At 46.4% G+C, this 10,823-nt stretch overlaps 1 protein-coding gene and 1 non-coding gene across 4 annotated transcripts in view; both read left to right on the top strand.

The window, feature by feature from the left end:
• Positions 1-539: 539 nt before the first annotated feature.
• The window catches only part of Adat1 (adenosine deaminase tRNA specific 1), a 22,095-nt gene continuing 11,811 nt past the window's right edge, over positions 540-10,823 (top strand). For 2 of the 3 annotated variants that reach the window (XM_028768715.1, XM_028768717.1), the window contains exons 1-5: positions 540-2,490; positions 2,766-2,834; positions 3,973-4,027; positions 4,623-4,753; positions 8,033-8,621. In XM_028768715.1, the coding sequence (XP_028624548.1) occupies positions 2,325-2,490; positions 2,766-2,834; positions 3,973-4,027; positions 4,623-4,753; positions 8,033-8,621 (1,010 nt within the window). In that variant the 5' untranslated portion in view covers positions 540-2,324. The remainder of the gene's footprint in view (positions 2,491-2,765; positions 2,835-3,972; positions 4,028-4,622; positions 4,754-8,032; positions 8,622-10,823) is intronic. The other variant, XM_028768716.1, reaches the window with a different exon arrangement.
• LOC114622324 lies at positions 9,360-9,485 on the top strand. The gene has a single exon (XR_003711580.1). It is a non-coding gene; the product is annotated as a U6atac minor spliceosomal RNA (small nuclear RNA).

Below are 10,823 nucleotides of genomic sequence, written 5' to 3' on the forward strand. Positions count from 1 at the left end.
AGAAAACGGCGGGAGACATGGTTCGGTGCTACAAGTAATTACTGTGCTTCCGAGGACCAGGGTTCGGTTCGGTACCCAGCACCCTTGTCAGGCAGCTTGCAACCGTGATGCAGTTCCCCATGTCCTTTTCTAGCTGCCTTGGGCGTTTGCATGCACATACGCACATAAATCTTTAAAATATATGTATGCATATATGCACATAAGACAGTATTTGAAGAATAGCAAAGGGTCTGTTACCCTGAGAGAAATAAGTAAGGGGCAGGTCATCCAAACCCATGATAGTCACACAGGATATGTTATGACTGAGGTGAGAAACTGTCAGAGGATCTGCTCAAGATTCTGATAGGTTGCAAGCTAAGTCGGTTTCCTAGTTCTGCCTTGGGGAGGAAGCTTCCTTCATATCTTGGCTGTAGAACTGAGCGGTCTTGACTCGGTTCCCAGAGACTACAAAGACCAGCGTGCTTTGCGGGCGGAGCTTGACCAAAGCTGTCTTTTAGGACGTCACTTCCGCTGCGCAACCGGGTTCTGCGGCGAGCGTGGCGGTAGAGTGGCATCGCGTGGAGGAAGCGGTGGAGGGTGCGGCGCGTGGATAACAGGGTGTCAGGGACTCCGGGTCGGCGTCTCGGGGTTAGCTCTACACAGCTGGCCTTGTGTGTGTGGGAGGAAACTGAGGACGCTTGTCCACCGCTCCTGCGGGGAGGGGTCTCACAGCCCTGCTAGGCGCTGCAGCCCGGCGGAGCCTCACCTCGGGGTAGGAAGGGTGGGAAAAGAAGTGGGTTTTTTTTTTTCCCCAGTCTTTGAGACTGTTATTTATAGCCAAAGCAATTCCTGTTTGAGCTGCTTCGTATGAAGGAGTTCTTCAAGGTCTTTAAATAGGGGTTGTAGAGATGAATTACAGCGGACCCAAAATATCGAAACATTCAACAACTGCGTGGTCCTTCTGTCAGCTACCTGAGTGACGTGATGTAGTTCGAGTTCGGACTGCTTCGTCTCCTTGTTTTGTAGTTTGTAATCCGTACCTCGAATTTAATAGCAGGTGTCCACCTTCATAAAATAAACCGTTCTGTGATGCCTAACTGGAACTAACAGGATTCTGGGATTCCTCATGCTTGTGTTCCTAGAAATACAAGATTTCTCTGCGTTAGACTTTAAAGCAACAATCTCTGTCAGTCCCTGCCAGAATAGTCATTACCATTTACCGCAAAATGTGCCTGCATTTTGCAGAAGTCTTAAAAATACCTTGCCAAAACATCACATCGGAGCTCAGTAAAAAGAACTATTCTGTTATTTATTCTACAAATGCTCTGCCATGTCTAGCCATCGCATGAGCTCATCTAAGAAGCTTTTTATATAATCAACAGAAGTCAAGATATATCCAGTGAGCACTAACAGCCAAGAACTGGAGAAGTGCTGCCAACTTTCGCAGGCCTCTTCCAGATCTGATCTGTTTAATGTTCTGTTAGGTTGTGTGTAAGTGACTTCATGTGCCCGTTACATTGCTTCTCTCCCCCACCAATTCAAATCTCCCAGATCACCAAATGTTGTATTTTCTTAATGCTAATCACAGTCGGCATTGTTACAGACATTTGCTTTTATAAGTACTTATAAAATATGTTAGATACTAGCCAGGTGGCACATGCCTTTAATCCTAGCACTAAGGAGGCAGAAGCAGGCGATCTCTGTGAATTCAAGCCCACTCAGGTCTACAGAGCAAGTCCTAGGACAGCCAGGCTGTTACAGAGAAAAACCTTGTCTAGGAAAAAAAGAAAAAAAAGTTAAGTACTATTAGTCATGTTTTAACAGATGTGAAAACTGATCTATCCAGGAATCACACAGTTAGTTACTCTGTATTAAAACTGAAATTAAAACCTAGAAAGTCTAGCTCCATGCCCACACCCTTAAGCACAGCTGTTGTAAGAGCTTTCAGTGAGAGACTTTGGAAAATTTGCTAGAGTGAGGTAGATTCCCTCTTCTGTTTGGAGAAAGGAGGACAAGAACATTTGTCCAGAAAGAAACCTTGTAGGGTGACAATCTGCCCAAAGCAAGCTGAAATCCGAGAGGACAGTATAAAACAGAAAAGCCACCTTCATTAACTTGTTATTTGTGTTCATCTTGAAGAAATAGCTTCTCTTCTGGGCTTCACTCTTTATTAGAGATGGGAGGGGAGGGAGGTTAGTAAGAACAACCTTAGTCTGAGCACAGTGGGGCTACATTAGGGACGGCTAGAGCACTGGAGTGAGTGAGGCTCTATCGAACTACGCCGGTTTTCCTTTCTGCTCTGATGGTTTTGGCTTTCTATCGTGGCCTCGGCTCCAGCTACACCTATGTGGACCGCAGATGAGATTGCTCAGCTGTGCTATGCACATTATGTCAGACTACCCAAGCAGGGGAAGCCTGAGCCAAACCGTGAGTGGACTTTGTTGGCAGCTGTGGTGAAGATACAGTCTGCAGCTAACCAAGCTTGTGACCCCCCTGATAAGGAAGTGCAAGGTGAGACCCTTTCTCCCCTTGTCTGCAACCACAGAACTTACTGGGTGGGATGCAAACTATGATACGTGTTTTCCCCATTTTGTCCACCAGGTGGCGCAGTACTTCTGGTGGCGACAAACCACCCCAAGGGAACTAACTGCAGTCCGGGTTGATGCCACCTGTGGGAATCCTCCAGAGAACGGAGGGATGTAGACTTAGTAAACCCCGAACACTAGGAAGTGTTCAGCCTTGGAGAGGTCACTCGCTTAATTAATGATTTGTTTTTTTCCTCTCAGTGACAAAGGAAGTTGTCTCAATGGGAACGGGAACAAAATGCATAGGCCAGTCCAAGATGAGAGAGAGCGGTAAGCAAAGAAGCTCTAAACTGTTGTCTCTGTGCTAAACCGTCATACTGACCGTGTCAAGGAAATGGGGCCATACTGGCTGGAGTGGCTGACCCCTCATTTACTACTGATTGTCCCCGGAATTAGAAGAACCAATTGTTCTTTCATTTGGTTTGGTTTATTGTTGTTTTTCAAGACTGATTCTTTGTGTAGCCCTGGCAGTCCTGAAACTCCATAGAGCAGGCTGGCCTTGAATTCACAGAGATCTTCCACCTGCTTCTGCATCCCAAGCACTGGGACTAAAGGTGTGTACCACCACCACCCAGCTGACCATTCATTCTTTAAAAAAAAAAAATAAGAATTCAGAGCTGAACATGGTGGTGCCTTCCTGTAAACCCCACACTAGATGTGTGGCAAGAAGCTTAAGACCAGCATCGTAAATTTTCTACCCCAAGAGAAAAAAAAAAAAAAAGGAGAGAAATCCAAATCGGAGCAAAAATCCCCAGGAACATGCTTCTGAAAGGCAGTCAGCATTCTCAAGTTTGAACCAAAGAGAGAAGGAGTGGCCTCGCTGGCTTCTGAGTGGCCTTGATGGCTTCTGAGCGGCCTCATTGGCTTCTGAAGCCCAGAAAGCAATCTTGAATTAAATAGACCTTTGCCATCAGCAAGAATGCTGAAGTCCCTTCCGTTCTCCTAGCCTTGTCTCCACTATGCGAGGACTCTGTCACGTCCACTATGGAAACGTGTCACCATGAGCATGAATATGGTGCCGTGGTATAAGAGATCTCCATCCCTGACTTACAGATACAAGATTTCTGTAGCCAGGGGGCACAAGTCTGCAATCTCAGTGGCTTAGGAAGCTGAGGCAGGAGGAGGGTCTAAATGTCAAGGCCTGTTTGGGCCACAGGTGGAGGGAGGTGAAGACGAGCTTAACCAGCTTAGTGAACCCCCCCGTAAAAAAAAAAAAAAAAAAAAAAAAAAATAGAGCAAGTGTCAGGGTTGGCGATGAATGATTTTAAGTCCAGCACTTGCAAAGCCAAGACTGGTGGATTTCTGTGGTGTTCTAATGAGTGCTGGCGTGGGGACACTGCTGTATATTCTTCCAGGCTCCCTAGATCCCATGTCTTCATTTACAACATGTGTCCTGTCTTTGCCACAGGAGACATCCTTAATGACAGCCATGCTGAGACCATAGCCAGAAGGAGTTTCCAGAGGTAAGGCCACACAACCCAAATAGTCTCGGTCAGCCATGTCTTAGGATGGGGTTTGCATTTCTAATCAGCTTCAGCTGATGCAGATCATGTCTCACTGACCTGCCAGGGTCGAGGTTAGTGGTTCTCAAGCTTGGGCATGCCTCAGAATCACCTGCTCTAACCCAGGTCTCTGGGGCCCGGGTATAAGCTCAGTGATAGGGTGCTTGCCTGGCACATCGGGCTTCTGGGTTCAAACCCAGCTCAGGGATGGGAGTGGAGAAGATGACTAACCTCCCTGCAGAGATGCTCAGTAGGTCAGGTTGAAGCCTGAGATCTTCCTAGCCTGCCTTCACAAAGGACTCGTGTCTATCATCCCCGTAATGCCGGGTCGTGACCAGTCTCTTTCTGTTGTAACCCTCTCCTGCAGTTACCCAACCAGAGAGCTCTCTTTACCACAGAAGTGTGCTGTTTATTCTTTTTCTCCATTTAACTGATTTTCTAGTGCTGGGGATCAAGCCAAGGGCTGTCTGTCGCATGTGCTAGGCCCTTAGCATGTAAGGTACCCTGAGCTATGTCACCGGCCTACTCGTTCATTCTGATCTCTTGCACCACTCAGGTACCTTCTCCACCAGCTCCATTTGGCAGCCGTCCTGAAAGAGGATAGCATCTTTGTCCCAGGGACTCAAAGAGGACTCTGGAGGCTCAGACCTGACCTGTCATTTGTGTTTTTCTCTAGCCACACACCCTGTAAGTATGGTCAAGCCTCAGGATCAGTGTTGCACTGACTGCTTCCCAGTGCTTGTCTCCCTCATAGGGATGTTCTCTCCAAAGGCAGTTCTGGCTGACAACAGTAAAACTAATGGCAGTGACCATTTACATGCACGGTCACATTGCTTCTGGGAGAAAGCAAAAGGCAGATAGAGGGTGGTGTGGAGTCTTCTACTGTTAGTTCTCAAAGTCAGGACTGGCGTCTTCAAGTTTAACCCCTACAAAGTACAGTATAATTATTGGGACTCAAAAGCACAAAGTCTTACTGCAGTAACTAATCTTAAAGCCCATTTCGTTCATTCATCTATTCATGGAACAAATAAATATTTCTCTCTTTTTTTGAGACTTTTTTTAACTTACATATTAGAAAAAGAGACTGTGTGTGTGTGTGTGTGTGTGTGTGTGTATGTGCCGCAGTGTGTACACAGAGGTGGAAAGACAACTTGTAGTTGTTAGTTCTCTGCTTCCACCGGGTGGGTTCTGGAGCTGGAACTCAATTCATTGGGCTTGGCAGCAAGCACCTTTGCATACTGAGCCCTCTCGCTGGCCTGACTCGGGGGTTTTGCTAAGTTGTCCTGCCTCAGTCTCCCAAGTGTAGGGAATGCAGGCATGCTCCACACACCCGGGGGTTTTGTATTTTTAGCACAGTCCTGCTGTTAGCCTGCCTTGCCTTGACCTCCTGAGGTTACAGGACTGAGCCACCGTTCCTGTCATGAACCGGTATTCTCTAATACTCAACACGGTAGGGACACTGAATCTAAAGCAATAAATTAGGGTCTAGGAAGAGAACTCAGTGGTCAAGTGCTTGCTTCACATGAGTAAAGACCTGGGGGATCTATCCAGGGTGTCGGCCTGCTGAGGGACCACACAGACCAGGAGACTCGGGCATGCTGCTCTGTGCGCGTCTGTGCAAGGCAAGAAAACTCAAGACTGTAGTAGTGTGGTAGGGAATTCAAACGTAGAGGGTCTTAGGATCTTTTGTTTTGAAGGGGAGTATGGTGATTTGGGGGAGGGCAGAGGTCCTTAATGAGATGTAGACAACAGATGTAAACGAGCTTCCAGACTGACTTCGGGATTGTTCACGAAGGACGAGGAGACGAAGATGACTTCCAGGTTCCTCCTCAGGGCTCTGGAGGAATGATGACTCTGTGCTGAGAAGTGGGAGGAAGGACAGCTGGGGTGGGGGAGGTTAGGTTCTCTCTTCCTTTTGTTAATTGTGATAATTGGATTTTGTTTTACTTCTTAAGTTCTTAAATAAGAAGTTGGCAGTCCTTTGTTGATCTTAAAGACTCTGGAAATTGTTTTGCTGGAAAAAAAAAATCTTCAACCACTGACATAACTCTCTTCGTTCATGAGTAATCTTATAAAGTGGTGCTCCTCGTACAATGTGGTGCTCCCCCACCCGTGGCTTATCTGTAGGAAGGAAGCACGCTGCCTGGCAAATTCGACTCTCTGGCTCCCCTGACATTTACTTCTCATTACTGAGAATAATTTGGGTCTCGGTTAGCTACTTTAGACTCTTGCCTTTGTGTGTCACTGGTGTGAGTCAGCCTCCTGTACTCTGGCATTCTGTCGAGATCACATCTCTGAGCCTATGGAGTAGGAGGTGGACCCCAGTGAATTCTCCAAAGTTGCTGTCACCTTGTAAGGTCTCTGGAAGTCAGCCAGGCAGCCTGTCCTACAACTTTTCTCCTCCTGTGTCCCTCTTGCCTTCACCACTCTCTGGTTATAAAGACCACAAGTATACTTTGCACACTGGAAGAGCAGCACACACTGGGCTGGTGTTTGAAGAAACAGCTTCCTTCTCAAGGGAGTGCTGCGCTTTCCCCAGGCCTCAGGTTTCCTCTGGTTTCCGTGGACACAGATTAGATGAGGACTGTAAACCAGCACAGGGAAACACCGGAGCTTTTAGAAACACTGGGGTGGACTGGATTTGGCAGTTATTGTGGGTCTTTTCTGTGAGAAAATACATCATAAAATCCCCAAGATGAAGATATTATGATTAATGTTTGTCAAGTTTACTCAGCCATGAAATAAGCCACTAGTATTTTCCAAGGCATCTTATGGGCTCTCAGGCCACAAATGCCCTTGGAAAACCTTGCTCATTGTAAATCAGTAGTTGTCAGGCTGGGGGGGCTGTAATTCTGTGGTAAAGTGCTTGCTAGTCCGAGGCTAGTCCGAGTTACAGAAGGCCTTCTCTCAAAAGAGAAAACGAACAAAAATTTCGTGAGTGTAGAAACTGAGAAACTCTGGTTTGGAGCAGGGTTTCTAAAACCGCCTTGTAGTAGAAATTACTTGAGATGTTTGTTTAAGTGTTCAGTTTTCCACAATTCTCTCATGGAGAAGTTCTAACTCACGGGGTCTAGGAAGGAGCTTCATCAAGACCTCAGAGACTTTGATTCGGACTTGAGCACATGCACCTTGCTGTCCTGCCACACGAGTTTGTTTATATGTATATATACTGTTAATTTTTAAAGATGTATTTACTTATTGTTACTTATGATTGCGTGGGTGTTTATGAGTACCGTGTGCATACAAGTGCCAGGAGAGACGGAGTGTCAGATCCCCTGAACCTGGAATTAAAGATTATGAACCACATGATGTGGGTGCTAGGAACTGAACCTGGGCCCGTGGAAGAACAGCAAGCACTCTTAACCACCGAGCCCACGTCTCCAGCCCTAGTGCTGTTACTGAGGAAAGAAGAGTGTCCCGTGGAGTGTTTGCCATCAGCCGTTTGGGCTGCGTGTGAATCTCTAGAACCCACACAAAGCCAGACACACTAGGCCATGTCTATAATCCCAGCACTCCTGCGACAAAACGGATTGCTGGCTTATGCAGCGGGGAACAAGATCCTGTCTCAGACAAAGAGGAGGGTGGGGACTGGCACCTGCAGTTGTCCTCTGACCTCCACACATGTATCAGACCATGTGCACACCACCTGCATATGAGCATGTGGTTTGGGGTTTGTATTTATTTTTTTCCTTTTTTTTTTTTTTTTTTATGGTGGTTGCAATCAAAACCAGGTCTTGTGCCCCTTAGGCCTTTGCTTTACCAAGGCTTCTCACCTGTCTCCCTCTTAATTCATCCGGGTTCAGCAGGGAAAACAGATTGACTTTGTTTTAAGGCCTTGATTCTTTATGCTCCCATCAGAATGGCCTACTCAGCTTATTAAACAGACTTCTGGGTCCCACCTGATTCGTAAGGGACATTAACGTCAGTGGCCTGGGAGACTCATTCTGAAAATTACATCTTGTGCAGGTGGGGATGCCTCCATCATTCCGATGCTGGAGTTTGAAGAACAGCCCTGCTGCCCTGTCATCGGAAATTGGGCCAACAACTCACCTGTAGAAAGGACTGAGAATCTAGAGGATTCTAAAAATAAAAGGAACTGTGAAGACCCAGACAGTCCTGTAGCCAAGAAAATCAGGCTTGGAACATCTGCCAGCTCGCTCTCCAATTGTGTAGCTCACCATGGGCCACAGGAAAGTGGTCCAGTCAAGCCAGATGTCACCAAGGAGGAATGGGATGCTGCCAATGGAATGGCTTCAGGTAGCATCAGAGTGGTGGATGTGTATAGAACGGGAGCCAAGTGTGTTCCTGGAGAAACTGGGGACTTGAGACAGCCAGGTGCTGCCTACCACCAGGTGGGGCTACTTCGTGTGAAGCCTGGCAGGGGAGACAGGACATGCTCCATGTCCTGCAGTGACAAGATGGCAAGGTGGAATGTCCTCGGATGCCAGGGCGCACTGCTAATGCACTTCCTGGAGAAGCCCATCTACCTCTCAGCTGTGGTCATCGGGAAGTGCCCGTACAGTCAGGAAGCCATGAGGAGAGCACTGACTGGCAGGTGAGAGGCTGTGGGGGAGGGCGGCAGAAGGGGAGCAAGGAGCTAGAAGTCTACGCCTATAGACTCTTCAGTTTTATATCGTGTCACATTTTCTAAAGAAATAAGAAAGCATAAGTCTTAGGTTTGCGTTGTATATACAATAACTTAAAAAGAAAAGGAAAGAAAAAAGTAATTCTCTACAGTTGGAAATTAAGTGATTTTTTTTTGTCAAAAATAGTATTGATAAATATTTAATGTAGAAAGATGCTTGTGATGTCTAAAGAGCAACTTAGAAGATGACGTAAGCTCCATCCTGGTCTTAAAATATGTCTGTGCACAGAAAGCTGTAGGCGGCTGTACACCGATAATTACCTCTGAGTCATGGTGCTGCTGGCTGTCTTCCTTCCTTGTTAAGGCTGTACATTATCATTTTTCTGCTGTGTACTTCTGCAGTAAGCAGAATAATTGCCAGGGCTGGGGAATGTCCCTCAGTCGGAAGAGTGCTTGCCTAATTTGAGTGAGGCTCTAGGTTGAATCTCAGCTCCGCATCAAACTGGGCGTGATGACAGTGAAGACATAGCTTCTAGTCTTAGCATTTGGTGGGAGCAGGGGGAGAGACAGGAAGGTTATCCTTAGCTACATAGGGAGTTTGTGTCCAGCCTAGGCTACATGAGATCCAGTCTCAAAAAAGAAAAAAAAAAAAAGGAAAAAAAGCAGGCAAGCAAACAAGAAAATTTTTATAAACTAAATATTAGTTTTGTGTTGTATGAAAAGAGAGAAGGTTAGCACTCCCCTTGACAAGGATGGAAGAGGCCCTTGGGCCTAACAACACACATACGGTTAAGGCATTGCCACCTACTTTGTGGCATCTAACCACTGTTTACCGGGAAGTGGTGGCGCACGCCTTTAATCCCAGCACTTGGGAGGCAGAGGCAGGCGGATTTCTGAGTTCGAGGCCAGCCTGGTCGACAGAGTGAGTTCCAGGACAGCCAGGGCTATACAGAGAAACCCTGTCTCAAAAAACAAACAAACAAACAAACAAACAAACAAAAAACTAAATATTAGTTTTAACTCCTATAGTGATAATTTTGGAATTTTGTTTCTTTTTAAAACACAGAAATATTTTAAGAATATGCTTTTATCTTAACCCCAGGTGCAGGATATGGGGCTGCTTAGGACTGTCCAAATCATGCTCTAGCAGGAATGTGACTTTGCCAGCTGCAGATAGTTTCTTTGATTGTGTGGTATTTGGAATTCTGGGGGCTTTTCAGAGAGTATATAAATGCTAGGATCCTGACAGGCAAGGTTGTGGTCATTGGTCATTCAGGGAGTGGGTTGCAGTTTGCTAGTAGTTGTGCTCAAAGAAGAAACAAAGGGAAAGAAATTAGATTCAGAGATATCTCTCCTCTATTCTTCTTTCTCTCAGATCTAGTGATAGGGTTGAAACCAGAACCGGAAAAGCAGCAAAGACCAGCTACAAATCCCAGTCAGGACTCAGGAAGCTAAATAGAGGATCCAGGTTCAAGGCCAGTCTAGGCTTCATCTCCAAAATTCTAAATCTTGGCAAAATAAAGACCATGTCTCAAAAAAAGGATAAAGATGGCTGTACATCCGACCACTCTGGCGTGTACTGTAATAAATTAGGAAGAGAGAGGCATCATGAGGACATACAGCCTGGGAAGCAGATTCCCAAAGCAGGACCCCAGACAGAACCTAGCATTGTTCCCACTCATAGGCACACACCCAAGAGAAGTGAAACTGTATTCCCATTAAAACATACAGAGCTGTGTACAGCAGCATGTTGGAGTAGCCTGCAACAGAAGGAGCTCAAGTGCTTATCACTAGATAAATCAATGGACAAATGAATAAGGTATAATGTATCTCTAGGTGTGGCAACATAAGTCTTTAGTCCCAGCACTCAGGGAGGCAGAGACTGTTGGACCTTTGTCAGCTTCAAGGCCGGCCTGGTCTACATAGTGAGTCCCAGGACAGCCAGGATACATTGTTGTTGTTTTGTTTTGTTTGAGACAGGGTTTCTCAGCCGGGCAGTGGTGGCGCCTTTAATCCCAGCACTTGGGAAGCAGAGGCAGGCAGATTTCTGAGTTCGAGAGTTCGAGGGTAGCCAGGACAGCCAGAGCTACACAGAGAAACCCTGTCTCGAAAAACCAAACAAAAAAAAGAGAGAGAGAGAGAGAGAGAGAGAGAGAGAGAGAGAGAGAGAGA

The sequence above is a fragment of the Grammomys surdaster genome, unplaced genomic scaffold (genome assembly GCF_004785775.1).
Source record: "Grammomys surdaster isolate TR1022 unplaced genomic scaffold, NIH_TR_1.0 187, whole genome shotgun sequence".
Lineage (NCBI taxonomy): Eukaryota > Metazoa > Chordata > Mammalia > Rodentia > Muridae > Grammomys > Grammomys surdaster.